The 19473-nt window shown below is 34.7% G+C and overlaps 1 protein-coding gene across 1 annotated transcript in view; it reads right to left on the bottom strand.

Moving 5' to 3' along the window:
• Positions 1 to 19473, bottom strand: part of COL9A1 (collagen type IX alpha 1 chain) — an 86811-nt gene that overhangs the window by 41844 nt on the left and 25494 nt on the right. The window contains exons 11-20 of the mRNA XM_047102793.1: positions 14818 to 14871; positions 14521 to 14556; positions 12180 to 12203; positions 11242 to 11295; positions 9899 to 9952; positions 9213 to 9245; positions 8435 to 8491; positions 6956 to 7009; positions 2764 to 2817; positions 179 to 232 (exon numbers count right to left, since the gene is read on the bottom strand). Of these exons, the coding sequence (XP_046958749.1) occupies positions 179 to 232; positions 2764 to 2817; positions 6956 to 7009; positions 8435 to 8491; positions 9213 to 9245; positions 9899 to 9952; positions 11242 to 11295; positions 12180 to 12203; positions 14521 to 14556; positions 14818 to 14871 (474 nt within the window). The remainder of the gene's footprint in view (positions 1 to 178; positions 233 to 2763; positions 2818 to 6955; positions 7010 to 8434; positions 8492 to 9212; positions 9246 to 9898; positions 9953 to 11241; positions 11296 to 12179; positions 12204 to 14520; positions 14557 to 14817; positions 14872 to 19473) is intronic.

Here is a 19473-nt window from a genome sequence, read left to right as displayed (position 1 = left end):
TCTGTGTCTCCCTCTTTCTCTGCCCTTCCCCCGGTTTCTCTCTCTCTCTCTCTCAGAAAAATTTTTTTAATGTTGCTAAAAATAAGATATTTTTAAGTGGCAAAAAATTCAAATATTTACACATTTGATTATCATATCATCATCATCATCATCATCATCATCATCATCATCATCTTACTTTTTCCCCTTTGGCCCCAACTATGCCAGTGATGCCTCTTAATCCTTGAGCTCCCTGGAAATATAAAAACAACAGTGAATTGCTTTAGTTGAAGCACACGTTTGTTTCTCTCATCACAAAAGCTGATCCAAAAGGATGTTAACATAAACCAAAGGTAACAAGAAACAGTGACATTATATAAACAAATGTTTCTAGTTTAGAGAGAAAATCCAAGGAGAATTATTCTGATGGCAAAAGAATTTTAAAATTCTGAAGACATATGCATACCTGGAGTTGGAGCAATTACTGATGACAAAAAAGAAACATCACTGCATAAGAGAACTACAGTCATGTATTAGATTTATCTTTTAACTCAGGTAGAGAATACACTGCCATTTATACCTCCTTAATGGTTTGTAAGTTGGTTACATGTAAGATGGTTGTGATTTTAAACTTTGGAATAATTTTTCCCCACCAGTGTATACTATCAAAGGCAATTAGGTTTCTAGACTAGCCCACAAAAGCTTATGACCTGTAAATGGAGCTAAAGTCTTTACTAACCACTAGGGGTCACTATTTGTTATACCATCTCCATGATAGAGGCACTCTATCTTGGGGCAGTAAGAATCCATCTCACTTCATCCCAGGCAAAGGAGTGGGTAATTCTAAAAGTAAGGATATGAGTGTGATTTCCAGAATCTTTTCTAATACTAAAATGCCACCACTCTCAATTCTCTGGTCACAGCAGCAGGGCCCCAGGAGTGGATCCTGTAAAGAGTGGGCCTGGGTGTTCTCTTGGGAGAAGCAGGAGGTAGATGCTCCTTCAGGAAAGTGGAAAAGCCACTTCTGAGCAATTTGCTAACTGTCCACTATAACTGGCCTATAATAAGGTAGCTCCAGGCCAGTCATTCTCTTGTGTTCTCACTTAGAGAAAACGGGGCACTTCAGTGGCCAACCCTTCATCCAGACAAGTGACAAATTCTATGCAGACTAGTTAGGAATGACCTGCTAGAACATGTAAGATGTAATATGTAACATGATCCAGCTTAGAATAACCACTTGGGATGTAAACCACTTGAGATGTGGCCATTTCAGATTAAAACTGCTCTTTCTGAAGGTAATTCCACAAAATGAATTCCAAAAATATTTGAGCCAATGGCAGTGACATCAGAATGCCATGTATTGTCTCCCAAGGTGATGACTTTGAAGGGCAGAGCTCATGTATACATGTTCCAAAGAGCATATTTTTAAAAAATCTGTTCATTACTTTATAGATGTACATTTAAAAAGTGAAAATCTGTGAGTTTTACAGAAACATTTTGGCAAACCCACTCCCAAACACCAGAAGGTCAGCAAGTGCTAACAATATCACCCATGCTTGAGCCATGCAGCACCCAACAGATATCCTTAATCCATGAAAATACTTTTAAATGCTGCTTGCAAAATCCTGTTCTGAGGATTTGGGGGAATGGCTTTAAAAATAACTCCAATTCCCCACCAAATTTTCATCAGATCAAAAACAAAAAACAAAAAACATATGTCTCTTACACTACTTATTTCCATCTTCCTCCTGTAAAATAAAGTCCATCTCCTTCTTGTCTCCTATCAAAGGCTCAGGGAAGACAAGCTTCTGGAGTAAGCCCCTTGTACTCCTCCAGGTTTCCTTAAAGTTCTTATGTGGCTTAAAAGCAGAGGCCATTTCTTACAAATGTGCAGACTTATTTCCTTTAGCTGGAATTTCCTTAAGTTCTGGGTAAGCACTAATCTGCACAACTCCCTGAACTCTTTCATAAATGTCCAGTTGTTTGGGGAATAGCAGAGCAGGGCAAGGAAGGGTGGTGGCCCCATGTTTGTCCTCCCTAACTCTTTAGTTTCTGAGAATAGGACCTGAGTCTGTGCTTTACATAGTAAAGACCGCGGCTAGCTGCAATTCAATCAATATTGAAATTATTATTTCCATAATTGTTACTACTCATCCTGACAAGAAAAAAAGTGTAACAAGTCTACTTTCATATACAAAAGTAATGTAAATTTTGATGTTCCAAACACTTTAAATTGACGTGTGTCAATGCCCCAGATTACTTCACTGTGCATTTAATTGCAGCAATCTGCCAAAGCACAAGGGACCAACTTTTTATTAAAAAAAAAAAGCATGATTACAATTAAGAATGTAAGAATTAAGAATGTTCTAATTATAATGATTGCATGCTGGCATAAGGTACATCAAATCCAGTTGATGATCTACCTGCTACAGATTCAGCATACCTGAATTTTTCCGTATCATATGATAGCACCATAGAACATGAAAGACATATATCATCCTCTTGTGTTCAGTATTTGCTTTCAGATAGCCTAGCCCTGAAATCTAGTAAATAAATGTATGTAATTATAGGTACATTTTGTTTTGTTAAAATGGTGCTTGAATGTATAATGGGGATCCTTTCCTATTTCAAAAAAATGGTAAATTCCCAGTGCTGGCTTGGTGGAAAAATACAGAATACCATGTTCATATAATACTATTAATTCAAGTGCTAAACATGAAATATTCCAAAAGTCATGAAAAAAGAATATTTGCATATCCTAAATATTTTTAAACAATACTTTACTGGAGGTCCTTGAGCTCCGACTTCTCCCTGTTCCCCCTGGTCACCTTCTTCACCCTAAGAAACAACAGAAAGCACTCCAAATGTTATTGCAGCAAATGAGCATAGATAGATATAGGCTCGTTGTAACTCAGCACATTTTAAATTCATTTGGCATCCCCTGAGTTATGCTACTGTACTTTCTTAAATTAGTTTATATGAATAATCCATATTAATTGTGTAACATTCAGAAAATACAGAGAACTATACAAATAAAGTCACCCAAATCCCACTTTTCAACTATAAATACCTGTAACATCTTAGATGCTTCTCTAAAAAAGGGTGGGGGTGGGAGAGGAAATGACGGAGAGAGAATATGCATACATTCATGTTCCAAGTGTGTATTGTGTGTGTGGGGGTGTATTTTTAGGAAAATATGATCATGCTATGCAAACTTTTCCATAAAGTACAACATTATTTAATTGTGATTTTCTTTTTTTTTTTTTTTAATTTATTTATTTTGAGAGAGAGAGCAGTGGAGGGGCAGAGAGAAAGGGAGAGAGAGAAAATCTGAAACAGGCTCCGTGCTGTCAGCACAAAGCCCAACGTGGGGCTCGAACTCACGAACTGTGAGATCATGACCTGAGCCGAAATCAAGAGTCAGACACTTAACTGACTAAGCCATCCAGGCACCCCAAATTGTGATTTTCATTTTAAACTTTTCTTATTATAATTTTGCTGCCATATACATTTTTTTAAAGTATTTAAATCACTCTTTCTTTTCATGGCTTCTACCTTTGATGTCACCCATTGAAAAGCTTTCTCCACCCCAAAAATACATAAATATTCATCTGTATTTTTCCTCTAGTTGTTTCATAGTTTAATTTCTTACATAGAAATCTTTAATTGGTTTAATGTAAAATATAAGATAGAAATCTGTCATTTTCTTTTTTCCTGGTAATTGGCCACTTTCTCTAATATCATTTATTGAAGGATATCTCCGCACAGATATCTCTCCCCACAGGCTGGAAAATTCTTCCTTAACATACTAAATTGTTAAATACACTTGTTTTTTCTGATCTGTTTTTTCTGCTTTTCTGATCTGTTGTATGATGTTGCCAATACCACAACATTTTAATTATTGCAATTTCATAATGCATTTTAATCTCAGAATTCCTTTACCTTTATTTTTCATCGATAGTAACTCTTTTTCAGTTTTTCCTACATGCTTACTCTTTCAGATGAACTTTAGAATTATTCAGAAGATCTTCACAAAAATACTACCTGCTTTGTATTAGGGCTGCATTAAATTAAGAAATTAATATGGAAAGAATTAGAATCTTTACAATATTGAGCCTTTCTATCTTAGAACTGAGTGTATCTATTTAATCAAATCTTTTTCTTTCAATCAATAAAGTTTTGTTCTTTTCTTCATGTTAGTCTTGAATATTTAAGTTTGTTCTAAGGTATCTTGACTATTTGGTAGCAATTGCCAATGGAATCTTCTTCCATTTTGTTTTCTAACTAATTATTGTTTTGACTTTTTGATACTAACCTTATAACCTCTGATATACTTTAACATGTTAGTATATTCTGAAGAGAAATTCAACTGCTGTTTCTTATGGAAAGATTACTTTATTGACTCTGAGAAAAAATTTACTTTTCCCTCTGACAAAGGTTTTATTTTTTACAATAAGTATACTGCCCTACATTTCCTGTGGTAATGGATATCTCAAATTGTAAAATTAATCATGAGAAAAATTTTCCATTTTTAATATTATGTACATAATATTAGATAAAAATCAATTTCTGTTGTTTCTTTATTACATGTTTCAGTTCACCCATGTTCTTGCTCTACAGACCATACCTTAAAGAGATTTTCACACACACATATACACACAGAAATATAGCAAATTGAATAGCAATATTAATATAGAAACTTTGGACATATAATACAAAGAATTAAATTATGCCTAGATCATTTATACTTGATTTTTGAAAGAATTATGAGGGTATTACATAGTGGTTTTAGTCTCATAGTTATATTCAGATTTTATTTCATAAGAATATATAATTGATGGCGAGGAGAGGCTGTCCCAATGGGAAAACCAGTGAATTAGCTCTTGGAGTGGGTAATCAACACATGCATACAATTAAATGCTACTTATATTTCTCTACCTATCAAAACAACAGTGACTCATATGTGCACAGTAAGTTTCCATTAGCAAGGTTTGAGATATTTTCCCACAGATTCCTGATAAACCTTGGACTATTACACTTGATTTAAATATTTCACCAGCAGATGAATAGCACACAACTAATCAATAACCCTGACATTAAATGACAAATTTAGGAACAGCAATTTATTATCATTTTACAGAAATATTTTTGACTATTCATTTCTATATTTATCAACAAATTTTAAAATCTTTATTAACTAATTTGTAAATTCAAGGCAGAGTTGTGAATCCACTTTAAGTTTACAGTTCAGTGCATCTATTACCCTTTCAAGGTTCATTCTTTAATGAGTTATTGTCATCCTATCTTTATATGTAAGTTTTTAAAGACACCCACTGAGAGATGTAAGTGACAAAACAAGTGAAATAAATTAAAGGAGTTTTCAACACCTACCAATAAAATGTTGGCCAGTTATCTCACACACCAAAACAGTTTTCAGGTTCCCCATTGAAAACCAAGCCATATTTGAGAGTCTGGATAACTGACTTGTATAGGTATCAAAACTATTGGTTTCTGGGGAAGAGGAGGAAAATACTCTGACAGCTCCATCCGCAAAGCCCATGGGACAGGGTTGTAAAAATTCCACAAAGAAAAGGGGCCACCAAAAGAAGGAAGAAGGTATGGATGGCATCAAAAATAACAGAAGTTTACTATATCTGCTTTACTACATGTATTGTTACCTCATGAAAACCTTTTGGTGCACTGTAATATTCTTACACGCCTTTTCTTTGGTGGTTAGATAATATTCTATTATATGGACATGCCATACTTAATTTAGCCAGTCTCCGTGGTTGGACATATTTTTTTTCATTTCTATGCCCCTGGCACTTAGAATAAACCCTGGCACACAGCAGGAACTTAATAAATAATTGTTGGATTTTTTCAGTTGTGAATTTTAAGATTTAATGGAGGAATGAGCATGCAGAAAAATTTCTGAAGTACTCAGTTTTTTTCTTGCTCCAATTTGACATTAACCCAGCTGTTACATTCCAGATAAATAAAATGCCTTAATTACTCAGTGCCTAAGCAATAAAAGACTTTAAAAATAAATGACCAAACTGTAATAAGGAACAGAAAATGGGCTTACTTATCTGAGGTTGCTCAACAGACTGATTTTAGCTAAAGAGTTCAAGGATATTAATGCCTGATGATATTAATAAATTGCCTCTCCAGCTCCTCCAAAGAAAACAGACTAATTTTCTGCCTCCACCCCATTAAGGTGTAGAAGGACATAGTCTACAAAGTCTAGAAAACCCGCATGAATAAGAACAGTTTGACTTTGTAAAACATTACACAATTAACAGGGACAAAACTTTTATTAAGCAGAAAGTCAAATTCTTAGACACTTAAAGGCAATTGACATTAGTGGATTAAAAAAAAGCAAGTAAGTCACCTTACTTTAAATTTCTGTGTTGGTTTTTCTGCAGGGCATGCCAGCCCCAATGTAGGCTGTGCTGTGGATGCCATGTTTCTATCCAGACAATAACAGAAGTCCTATCACTAACTCCCATATTACTCAACATCTAAATTCTATTGAAATGAAGTCAGAAACAAATTATTTCAGAACTTAAGATGAGAAGCCATGAGCTATCAACTTCCTGTTTGCTCGTGTCAGCAACACTCATCATAAAATTTTACACATGTCATAAAATTTTGTTTACTGGAGTGGGAAAACTAGCTGAATAATGTTTGACTATCAAAAGCATCAAGGAAAAAAGCTGAGTGTGATTGATTTCAAAAGAAAAGCAAGGGGTAGCAACACAGGAAAGAATGAAATGTATGGTGAGTTACTGTTTTTTACAATTGAACAACATTAGAATATTATACTTAGAATATTAATGCATCTACTGAAAACTTGTCAATCATCATTTGAAAAGGAAGGATAAAATATGCTTTATTATTCCCTATAATTTCTTGTAATAAAAGTAATCACTTCCTCCTAATCACAATTTACCCACTATATATTCATTTTCCTTACCTTGTGACCTTGTCTTCCAGGTTCACCAATTTCTCCTTTAGCCCCTTTATGACCCTAAAAATGCATAATTAACTAATTAATTAATTAATTTAAAAATAACTGTATTGGGTTTGTTACGGAAACTGGTCAGAAGGCTCATAAAGTGATCTTGCTTCCCTAAATCTGTGTCAGTTTCTGCTACACAGAAAAAGGTTATGTCACAAGGAAAATGACTACCTTAAATGACCTTAATACTGCCATGTGTATTACATGACTATTGTAGATGATAAATATAAGTTTTAGTTAATAGAAAAACACTGTTCTAGAATAGCAAAAGCTTTATTCTCTGGTTCAGCAACATGATGTATTGCTGGCCATTCCCTAGATCCCTCTATCCTAAACATCCTTTCATAGTTGGGGTAAGAGCATTAAGTCTTCTCCAACATCAGTAACTTTTTTCCCAAAGATGACCCAGCTCAGCTGGCTATCTCCTGCTCTCTCGATGCTGCTCTGAAAACCCTTCTGCCTCCTCTGTACCTTCATGGAGGTGGAAGGGATCTCCACAGATGCACAACTTCCACCTCTTCTTGTACACAATTTTAGATGCAAAGGGAAAGCTATAAAGGGCAGTCAGTGAAAGCTGCAGAGCATGAGAAGAAAATCTCCTATCTCTTCTGTCTGGCCACCTGTTCTAAGCATATGTGTGCTTTTGGTGGTAACATGAGGCAAATGGGAAATGAACATTCCAAAATTAAGTACATCAGAGCTTTCACTCTCAAAGCCACTCTCATTCCAAGAGTATAGGTCTTCGTGAAAAATAAGACACCAATCCAGGACCAAATCTTTTGCAGTTGTGGGAACCGATTAAAACTAACCTTAGAGAAAAGGATGACTGGAAAAGCAGTGCCCTGGGGCCTTTCAGATCATAGCACAACTCCATTGGTCTGGAATTTTCAAAATAATTTCAGACTCGTAGACTAGAGAAAATCCCACCTAACCCCAACATTTAATATTTTTTTTATTTTTATGGTAAATTTTGAAGTAACTATGATATAGAGTGAGAGAAAACATTTTTGGGAAGTCTTTTTTCTTGCCTATTATGCACAATATTCCCTATATTTTCTTAACCAAAATAGTTTCAAATACATTATGTGTGCAATTACCCCCAATCTTCCTCAATAGGAAGCAAACTTCTCTACATTCATTTGGTGTTATAGAGTCTCTCAAGCCAATACATTGTATGGGTATTTCCTCCCCGAACAACAAAAGCACTGTGTGATCAAACATCCATGTCTCCATAGGACTACCTGCCAGGGGCACCAGCCGCAGTTCCTAGGACTGAAGAAGGACCATAGACTAAGCCGCAGAACAAGCGAACACAGACTTGCCTAATCCATCAGAATGTGGTCTTTCACCAGGAAGGCCAGTGCTTACAGGAAAGGCTCTATTTTTTCTATGGATAATACTCTTGAATATAAAATACTGAAATTGTTCTCTTACCCTCATGCCTGGTAAGCCTGGATATCCTGAGCGACCTGGTGGACAGGAATTGGGACACTGCCAAAGGGAGAGAGAGATAGATAAGGAGAGCATAAATTAGAGCCTCCCTTTATGACAAAATGGTATTTTTTTAGGGATTCTAGCTACAGAATCCCAATATAATTATATTCATTAAATAACTCTGACTACCCCTTTTTTCAATATTTCATTTTTAAAATCAGAAATATTCCTAGCTCACAGAAAAGTACAGAGTATTCACCATCCAGATTTAATAAATGTTAATAGTTTGCCATATTTATTTCAGATTTAATTTATTAAAGAAATAAAATGTTTCCAGACAATCTAGTGTACCACAACCTGATCCTTTTCCCCTTCCCCTCTATTAGAATAGCTGTAACTTGAGATCCACATACCCTTGTCAAATTGGCTAACATTGCACTTAGTACAGTTTACCAACATCATCTGAATATCACTCTGTAAGTAAAACAAGTCTCAAAGGAACTGTTTGGCTTCTATCTTCTAAGATTGAGGGGTACTCTGTTGAAAGCCATAAAGTAAAGAGATTATGGAAAAACAAAATCATTTCTATAATGAAAACCAGTTACAATGTGAGTGTATACAAACTACCAGTCCACTAGTTCTATGGATTGTCCCACCATCCAAGTAAAGTAAAACAGAAATACAACATATTCCAGCAAGGTAATTTTAAGGAGAGTTAACCTGAAGATTACATGGTCTTTGACTTAATCTGTATTTCATTCAAAGGTAAACATCTTACCAATGGATCTCCATCATGAAAACCAATTGTTCCCTAAAGTAAAGAAAACACTAAAGTTAAGAATATAGTTAAATATGTAATTCAAACCTACTAATAATAGAAAGTTCATTGAACAAAAATACAATAAATATATTTGTTCAATAAAATATAAGGAACAAAGAGCTGCATATAATATACTAATATTCTAAAAATTTTGACTTGTAGGGCATGTTCATTTTGGAGACCCCTAAATTTCAGTATATTATTTCTTTCAGGGGACTGAAGGGATATAAAATGAAAGAATAGAAAATATGGGATACTCCAAATATAAATTTAAAATATGAATTATCTCCTACTTAAACTCCTATTTTTTAAATTGCTTACTGTATAAATCCTTTGTAAAAACTAGTTCATTTGAAAATGTTCCTTTTATACATCCAAGTTTTGAGCATTTGAGAAATCACAAAAGTCAAAAGACTTTAAATATATGAGTAAGCCATTCCCTGAGAAAACCTCCTTTTAAATTATTGTTATTCCTCTACTTTTCTGTCCTAAGAAGACCCATGTTCTGAATGGGGGAAAAAACTGGTAGCCATTTTGGAATTTTAGGATGATGACTCGATTAACAAGTACTTCCATTTTTGGTTCTTGGGTTTATTTAATTCCAACTCTCAGACACAAGAAAATTCAAGCTGCAAATAACTTACACTGGGTCCTGGGGGGCCAGGGGGGCCAGGTGGTCCTCTTTTCCCAGGGTCACCCTAAGTTATTGAAAATTGTGACACAGTGGTTATACACATGTCAAAACGCAGTGCATAAAACTGGTAAGGCATGAGAGAATATTACTAGAAACCCCTACAGAGCTCAGTCTTGCATAGACCTGCCACTAAAATCGATGGGTGGCCCATAATCCAATTAGCTCCACAAAACTAGAAGAATAAAGGAGCTACAGTCTCACCAAAGTAATAAAACAAGGCAGAAAGAAGTTTGGGGGGAAAAGCAAAGCCAATTCTTTTCTACAGCATGATTACTTTATTCTGGAAACAAACTGGAAACACCACCTATTTTTTTAGTTGATTTATAGAGGAACTGAAACAGCCAGTACTTCTAGTACCATCCAGATAATGGTGGCAAAAGAAGGTTTGCAGCCAGCCTGAAGCTATGGAATGGCAGGTTAATCTCTGCAATGCCAGATTCTCCCAGGGTACTGTTTACCCACAAGCTGTTACTTGGCCTATCACCATACTGTCTTGCAAATGGCACAGGAGATCCAAGATGGCTAAATACAAATAAGCCATTCAAATGAAAATGGTTTCAATTCGCCCTAACGTCCACAGTTTACTCCTTGTGTATGTTTTCCTTCTGAATATTCTACCATAAGAAGTCAAAAGCATCTTACAATTATTTTAACTTTATAACCATTTCATATTCATTTGTTCAGTAAATAATTTTGTCAAATAGTAAGACATATGGAGAAGCAAGAAAAAATATATAATACATGGCTCCTACTCTCAATGCATTTACAATTATCTATCCTCCACATAATTTCACTACTTCAACATTTTTGAAATATTGGATAGTAATATTACCAAGAATTTATTACCAACAATTTCTTCTATAAAGTTCAGCTCTTTATTGCCTAATGTTAAGTTCTGTTGGTTCAATTATAATTTAATGATCCTAACAGAAATACACTTGGCAATAATTTTCAGCTATTCATTTTATGCAGAGAGCCTAATACAAAAGACACTGGACCTTAATTCTGGCTGAGAGTCTATAAAATGGAGGTGACATCTACTGATTTGATCACTAATTCTGGAAGTTGGGAAGAAAAGTTTAGCTGACAGCCTTGGAAAAAAAATTAAAATCACTCTACAAAAATGAGATAGCATTATTATCCATGGTTCCCATCAATATTATGAACTGGAATGAAATTCATCTGCCATTTTTTGGATTTGCAGGGGAAAATATACAGTTAGGGTAATTTGCCTTCTGAGTAACGTCTTCTATTAAATCAGTAAATGTCTATCAAAATGCAGTGTGTACTCACAACTGGTCCAACACGGCCAAGCTCTCCAGGGAGTCCTGCTGCCCCAGGAGGACCCTGTATGTATATACACAATGGAGTATTTTTCAACCATAAAAAAGAGTAAGATCTTGTCATTTGCAACAATACAGATGGACCTGGTAAGTAGTATTATGCTAAGTAAAATAACTCAAACATAGAAAAACAAATACCATATGATTTCACTTATATGTAGAATCTAAAAAACAAAACAAAGAAACAAACAACAACAACAAAACAAACTCTTAAATACAGAGAACAACTAGTGGTTGCCAAAGGGAAGGTGGATGTGGGGCAGGAGGGAGGTGATGAAATAGATCAAGGGGATTAAGAAGTATAAACTTCCAGTTATAAATAAATAAGTCACAGATGAAAAGTACGGCATAGAGAACATAGTCAATAAGTCAATAAGATGGTAATAACATTGTTTGGTGACAGATGATGAGCACACTTACTGTGGTGAGCTCTGAGTTGTCTACAGAATTGTTGAATCATTACATTGTACAACTGAAACTAATATAACACTGTATGTTAATTATACTTCAATTTTTTTAAAAAAAGGTAATTCTAAATAAGTAAAGGGATGTGGTGACTTATGGATGTTTTTTACAATCTATCATAAATGATATCAAATATGATAAACAACTGATTTAGAATTATATATCTGTGCTAGCTTTGGTTTCCAATAACATAATAACTCATTTGACTAAATTTTAATTACTTAAAAAGGAACAGAAATTTCTAAAATCAATAAAATTTTTTGTTTAGCAGGATAGAAGTGCTGTCACAGTAGCCAGCGAAGATCATGTATGTAGGACACTATAAATACCACTGGGTACTGTCAGTTGGAGAGTAAGCTTGGGAGCTGAGAAATTGGCCATTGCTATAGACTATGTAGAAACACACCCAGGGATGATACTTACAGGGGGTCCAGGAATACCACGGCCCTAAAAGATTAAAATAAAAATTGTTATGGTATGTGATTTAAACTTAGTATAAATACAGACAGACATAATTCAGTTCAAAAACAAAGTATAAACTTTGTCACTAAATAACATGATGCTCATTCTAAAGAAATGACTGGATAAAGAAAAGCAAACATGGCTCTACTCCTAAGGAAGAAGTTTGTTTCAGCACCTCAAATATTCCTTTGATGTCTAAGCTAACCAATAATATTTTTTCCAAACGTTCTTGTAAGAAATCAAAGTAAAGTAGTCATCCACACTTGCCCTCAGGAGAATTTAGCATCACTCACAAAGAAGCACATCAGTTTAAATCTAAGTTTAAAGATTTTTTTTCATCATGTTTTATAAGAAATCTACCTTAAAAGCAATAGTGTAGTGCTTTATAATTTATAATGTGATGTTTGGAAATTCCCAAACATTCAGCACAGAAAGAGGGGGTGGGGGCAGGTGGAGGCGGGAGGAAAGGACCAGAAACCACGTTCTTTTGACAGGTGGACTATGTTTCTAGACAAATCCAGTAGATAGTGAGAATAAAATGGTGTCACTCTTGAAATGACTTATGACAGGATCCTTATTTGATATCCTAAATCTGATCTTAGAGCTAGTTATTTCATCTCCCTCTCCTTTGTACTTTATTTCTCTTTAGCAACACTGAACTGCATATAATCAAGGACTGACCCCACATCTTATTCATCCTCCTAGCCTCATTATGGGACTAGTATATGCTAAACCCTAACTATATGCTTGTTGAACTTCATAAAACTGAACATCAGCTGTCTAGAATCCCTTTTTCTCTATCTTTGCTTTCCAGGTTCAACATTCCCCAATTGGGAATCCTTATTACTCCTTTCTCTCCTACATTGGCTGGAATAACTTCTATCCACAGCTATCTCTAATACCATATTCATGTTAGCTTTTCATTCTAGACTTCCTTTTCTAAAACATCCCTATATGAACCATTTAGTAGAATCAATGTACACCCTATGATAGTGATATTATTATTTCTAATTATTTAGGCAGCCAAAACAAACAAGAATTTCACATGAGCAGTATGTTTTAATAATAAGTGGGGCTTTTCCAAGGCATTTCAAGGCATTTGAAGAATTACTCCTATTTGAACATTTTAATATGTAAATCAATTTGGGAAATAAGTGTCATGCTTGAAAATACCAAAGTGATCAATAAATTATTTCATTATCATAGATCTAGATGTTTGACAAATTTCAAATGTCACTAATTTTTTTTAAAGGCATCTCTATAAGATGTTGAGCTCTGAGTAAAAAAATACGGGAGAAAGGCCAGCAAAGCTATTCACTTCTGAAAGTAGGTTTATAATGGAAAAGTTGACAGACAGTGAAATATGGCCATGAAAACAGTGCAAATAGAAAACAAAGATGAGAGATACAGATTAATGATAAGAACAAAAGAGGAATAAAGAGTAAAATGGAAAGGAAAAGCAGCCTAAGAACCAAACACTCTAGCAGATAAAGAAATAACACAAATTGTGAGATTGGGCAATGCAGGAAAAGACTAGCCAGAGGATTAGGCTGGTAATTATATCTGATGGTTGACATTTCATTAGAGATACAACCAGCTGTGAAGAAAGTGGTGTGATATTATGGTCTAAATACTGCATATTTAGATTTGCTGTTATTATGCAAGAAATGTTTTCTATCAAGGGAAGTAAAGGGGGAGTTGTCTATTGGGAAAAACTACCTGCAAATAGACACATGTATTTATAGTGTGCGTTCAAATTTCTCTAAAATTTTTCTACTCATAGAATGCTTACCATAGCAGAAAAGTCATGAATTCCTTTGTGATGCATATTATGTCAAAAACTGCATTTAAAAATTTCACAATGACATACTACGTGGCAATGAGAAAGAATGAAATACGGCCCTTTGTAGCAACGTGGATGGAACTGGAGAGTGTGATGCTAAGTGAAATAAGCCATACAGAGAAAGACAGATACCATATGTTTTCACTCTTGTATGGATCCTGAGAAACTTAACAGAAACCCATGGGGGAGGGGAAGGAAAAAAAAGAAAAAAAAAGAGGTTAGAGTGGGAGAGAGAGCCAAAGCATAAGAGACTCTTAAAAACTGAGAACAAACTGAGGGTTGATGGGGGGTGGGAGGGAAGGGAGGGTAGGTGATGGGCATTGAAGAGGGCATCTTTTGCGATGAGCACTGGGTGTTGTATGGAAAGTAATTTGACAATAAATTTCATATAATAAAAAAAATTTCACAATGACAGAAAAGGTAGGAGATTTTCAATTCTGTCACTTTATAATTACTTACAGGAAATCCACGAGATCCCGGAACACCAGGTTCTCCCTAAAAATAAAAATAACTTCATTGTACTTAGCCCCTTGTATCATGGATATGTAAATATGTAAATTACATGAATTTTGAAATCATTAAAATACCCCATCTTGGTGTTTTTTCATTTAACTTAATTCAACTAAAACCTGATTTTAGTTGAACAAGTGTATTTCCACTGTTTCATAACTAATCTTTCAGTTGATTTGCAAACACTACAATAAAATTATACTTCAGCATCTAATACCAGCAATTAATAACAGGTGGCTAACTTACTTTTTGTCCTCTTGGTCCCACAGAGCCAGGGGATCCATCAGGTCCTGTTAACCCCTAGCAAAGCAAGATGATGTTAGAACTATCATAGCATCCTGAGGCAAATCCCTAAGTGCATACTTGCATTTTATTTATTAATTATGTACAGAATGGTAACTTTTGTATGATGCAAATATTTACAAAGAAATACCTTCCCGTACTCTCATTCAAAGGTAATGTTTAACATTAAATCTGACTGTTAATTTCTGTTGATAAATTTTATCATGCTCCTAGCTTCCTTCTAATTGCATTGTTTATCACTGGGTCCAATAATTTAGTATTTTTTGTCTCCACTTTGGAAAAATGCAATATAACAATTATAGCGTTCTAATAGCTAAGTCTAATGGGACCACAGATCTTGGCTCTGTCAGTTACCCTGCTTATGCACCTCCTTCACTTCATTTAGAAAATAAAAATATATGTCTCTATAACTCTCTAATGGTGTCTTGAGAGTTAATAAAATGTTTCTTCAATAGGAATTAAACATAAACTCATTATTGCCTTATAGCTATCTAAAGTCCTCCAGCCATCTTCCAGCAATGACAGTTGCTTATTGAAGAACATTAACCTTTAAAATAAAATGTTTGAGAGCATGCTTGTTTCTACATTATTTTCCTTAGTAATAATAGGTATAATTAAGTATATATTTTCATGTGTGTCACTTGGTATATAGAATTTAAGCCAATTACAGTAAAACACGTTTTATATCTGTCATATTTAATACTAAAGCAGTTACTAAAGCATATCCTCTAAACATTCTCATTTTCCCTACCAGTACTTTTCTTACCATCACCCTCAATATAAAATACATTATAAAATATAATAATACTACATGTATACCTGAATTTCCATATTTAGTGAGGATGCATCTTTTAAATTTTTTCTTTACTCTTTGACACTTTTAGATGTCATTTATAATGTAATATTGAAATATACCTTGCCAAAGATAAATATGTGTATGTGTGTGTGTGTACATATATATATATATATATATGGATGGAGATATGGAGATATACATAAATACACATATGTGCATGCATACATAAACATCTTACAAAACTATTACCAAGATTTTGAAAAAGGTTTAAATGGTATTAATCAAGGGAGGAGTTCCTTGCAAATATGAAAGCCCAACTTAAAAACGGATCACCAAAATGCATATTTAATCGCTCATAGTTTATATAAATATCACTAAAATGTTTTCATTTCATAAATATCACTAAAATGCTTGAAAACTAGTTCATTGGCCACCATTTTTACATTTCTGTACATTAATCCATTTTCCTCATAACTCCAAAGAGTGAATCAAAGGAAGTAAAAAAAAAAATTGAAAATGCTAATTACAGGAAGTTTACCAAAGAACATTATTAAACACACATAAAACAATTTTTCACCAACTTTGACTTTCAATCACCTTAGTCTAAATACAACACTGTAATCTGGGAACAAGCCCCAGCATCTTAGTTGCTGAGCACCTGTAGTAATGGAATGTTGGCTATTGTATTTCAGCAAACCAACCATACAGACAGGAGCGCTCTCTGGAGGCACATATGACACAGACTTTACATACCTCAGAGCATATCTGACTAACAGAACCTCTAACTACCACTTCCTGTGAATGCCCTCCAAAATCAACCCTGGTCAATTCCCACACATGCAACCAACTAACAATCTTCAATCTGTGACTGGAATAACTGACAAGATTGGTGGACAATAGCTTTTATATATGGTAGAATTTCAACTGCATGAAAATAAAGCAGAACCAAGTAAATTATTGGACAACATGAAGGCTGCTTCCAGGTTACCACTTATTTAAAGTATCTTCTATATGACATGACAAAATATGTCTATCACTAGGAAGGTCTCTGAATTAAATTGAAAATACGTTTTGGTGTCAGATGCTACAGTGAACTCTGTTATGAAACAGCTATGTAGAAAAGCATAAGCTCCATAAGGACAAGGACTATATGTCCATTATAATAATCCTGGAACATTTTCCCTGGCATCTAACACATACTCGATACATGAGTACTTAATGTTTAATTTAGATTAGCATCTTAGGTGGAAGGATATTACACTTATCCCTTTATATCATCTTTATTTTGGGTTCAAACCCCAACTTTGCCACTTATTAACTGTACAACCATGACAAGTTGCTCAACTGTATAGTGCCTCAGTTTCCTGATCTGCAAAATAGGCATAATATTAATATCTATCTGATATGATAATTTTGAAAGTAAAATGATATAAGCAAAATGCTTAAAATAGTACCTGGTGGGGTGTGCCCTGACTAAATGTTAGCTATTTATTATCATCATTATTATATGCTCAGCACTGCTATAGATGTTGTAAAGAGTTTACATGAAGTATAAGACACGTTCCCTGCCCTCTGGGAGCTTAAAACCTGATTCACAAAGGGTTCTGCAAACAAATGAACACACAAAATTCTAGATATTATCCTAGAACGACCTGGGCTCTGTATTTCACGGCTTCCTCACATTTCTGTGATCAAACTGATCTTTGATGTCAGACTATTTCCACTTACACTGACCTTTCAGAATAATTCCTTAATAACTCACTATTCTAATCATATAACATCTGCCAGGGATAGTAGTTGAATACATCCAGAGGATGTTCTAACCTCTTTCCTATAAAAAGTGACATAGGGGCGCCTGGGTGGCTCAGTCGGTTAAGCATCCGACTTTGGCTCAGGTCATGATCTCGCAGTTTGTTGGTTCAAGCCCTGCATCAGGCTCTGTGCTGACAGCCCAGAGCCTGGAGCCTGTTTCATATTCTGTGTCTCCCTCTCTCTCTCTGACCCACCCCTGTTCATTCATGCTCTGTCTCTCTCTGTCTCAAAAATCAATAAACGTTAAAAAAAATTTTTTTAAGTGACATAGTTTAACCATAATTCCTGTATTTAATTCTAACTATTCTTCTGCCTATCTTAGACGGATGCTATAAGAATGAATAAAACACTATTTTACAAAGCTCACTGAGCGTCTCACAGTAAATAGAGCCTGTAAGAATATCTCTATTGATTATTGATAATAACACAGTTGTCCTTTAGGTGCAAGGTTATAACCAAGGTTATATATACATATATATTTCTACCAGTGGCAGAAATAATTGCTTTCGTTGCTTTCATATGAATGTTTATGAAGATAAAGTTCTATATGGGACGGTACTGAAGCTGACTGTGTTCGGAACTTTCATGCTACTGCTTGGCAGAGAACACCAGCCTTCAACAGTCATTTCCTTCCAGCATTCCAACTACTCAGCTTGTGAGACTCGAGGCATAATTCTACAAGCATATTTGCCATGAGTCTTTTACATTTTCTGTCAAAAAATCCACTTCACTTAGGATAATTACCCTTTAAATCACGTTCCTTCTATATTCTTCCAAACATCATCTCATTAACCATTTGTTAACGTTACCAAAAAGAACAGCTTTGCAATGAGCCAAAGAGCAGAAGACAAGGAGGTTGGAGGTTTAAGGTCCCACCACTACACTCAGGTTCACCTGACAAGAAAAGATCACTGAAGCTCTCCTAATTACTTAGCTCCCCTATGTTCAGGGATAAACAAACATCAATCTGATCCAGCTACTGATATTTCATTATTCTCAATGTGTAGTCTCAAGGTAAAAGACTTGTTTAACATGTCAAAGGAGCCAAAGAATAGCATAAGCCAGAATCTTATAACTCCCTTATGGCTCCATTTCAAAATCTGTTAGAACCGTACCAATGTTTACAAATAATTATAAAATATTAATTATAAATCATTTTTCTTGGCTGGTAATTCAGATACTAAAAATTCACTATCACTCTTTTTCTCTCAGTTTTCTCAGATTATTCATCCATTTAAGATCTTCATTTTGTATCCGCATGAGGCAAAACTATCTGGAGAGAGAGTAAGGTTAAAAATGAAGAAATCTAGTTTCTTTCACTATCTTAACCACTGTATAAATCTGGGTCCCTGAGGAAACCAGTCGTCCTCAAAATTATTCAGTTTTCTTATCTGTGAAAAATAATATTAGCCGAACTTGCCTTCTAGGTTATCGTAAGGTTAAAGGGAATAATGTCTGTGACTGTACTTGAGGAAAAAAGTTCCACATAGATACAATTAGTGTAGTTAACTTTTTGCTTAGTATAGTTAACTTTTGTTCTAGGAAAGGCCTACAATGCTGGCACACACATGAGTTTCTTACTACGATACTGCCGCTATAGACGAAGATAAAACTCCTTGTCATTGTTAACTACATGGTACTTCCAGAGATTTTGAAGCACTTTCACTTGTTTACCCCAAAATTTCTGTTGAAGAGAAGGAATTACTTTACAAAGCAAAAGCAGGCGTTGTCTTTATGACCTCATGGTAAAAGGTAAGGAAGAATTTGTAGCAGGCTGAGCATGCTACAAAAGCACCGTTAACTGAAGCACAGAAAACTCCAGCCCTCTATCTGAAATTCTTTCAACTCATTACCAAGAGAAGACCAGGTGATTAGTTTATGCTTCAACCACCACAAAACTAATAATAATAATAATGTAATCATAAATTTTCTTTTTACACAAAAGACTGGTCCAAGTTTCATAGGGATGCAGAAATAAATCCAACCCATAT

This window comes from Lynx rufus, unplaced genomic scaffold (genome assembly GCF_022079265.1).
Source record: "Lynx rufus isolate CCGP_SWC_20201006 ecotype Redwood Valley unplaced genomic scaffold, mLynRuf1.p SCAF_6, whole genome shotgun sequence".
Taxonomy (NCBI): domain Eukaryota; kingdom Metazoa; phylum Chordata; class Mammalia; order Carnivora; family Felidae; genus Lynx; species Lynx rufus.
Note: the sequence above shows the minus strand (reverse complement) of the source record. Positions and strands in the feature narration are given on the sequence as shown.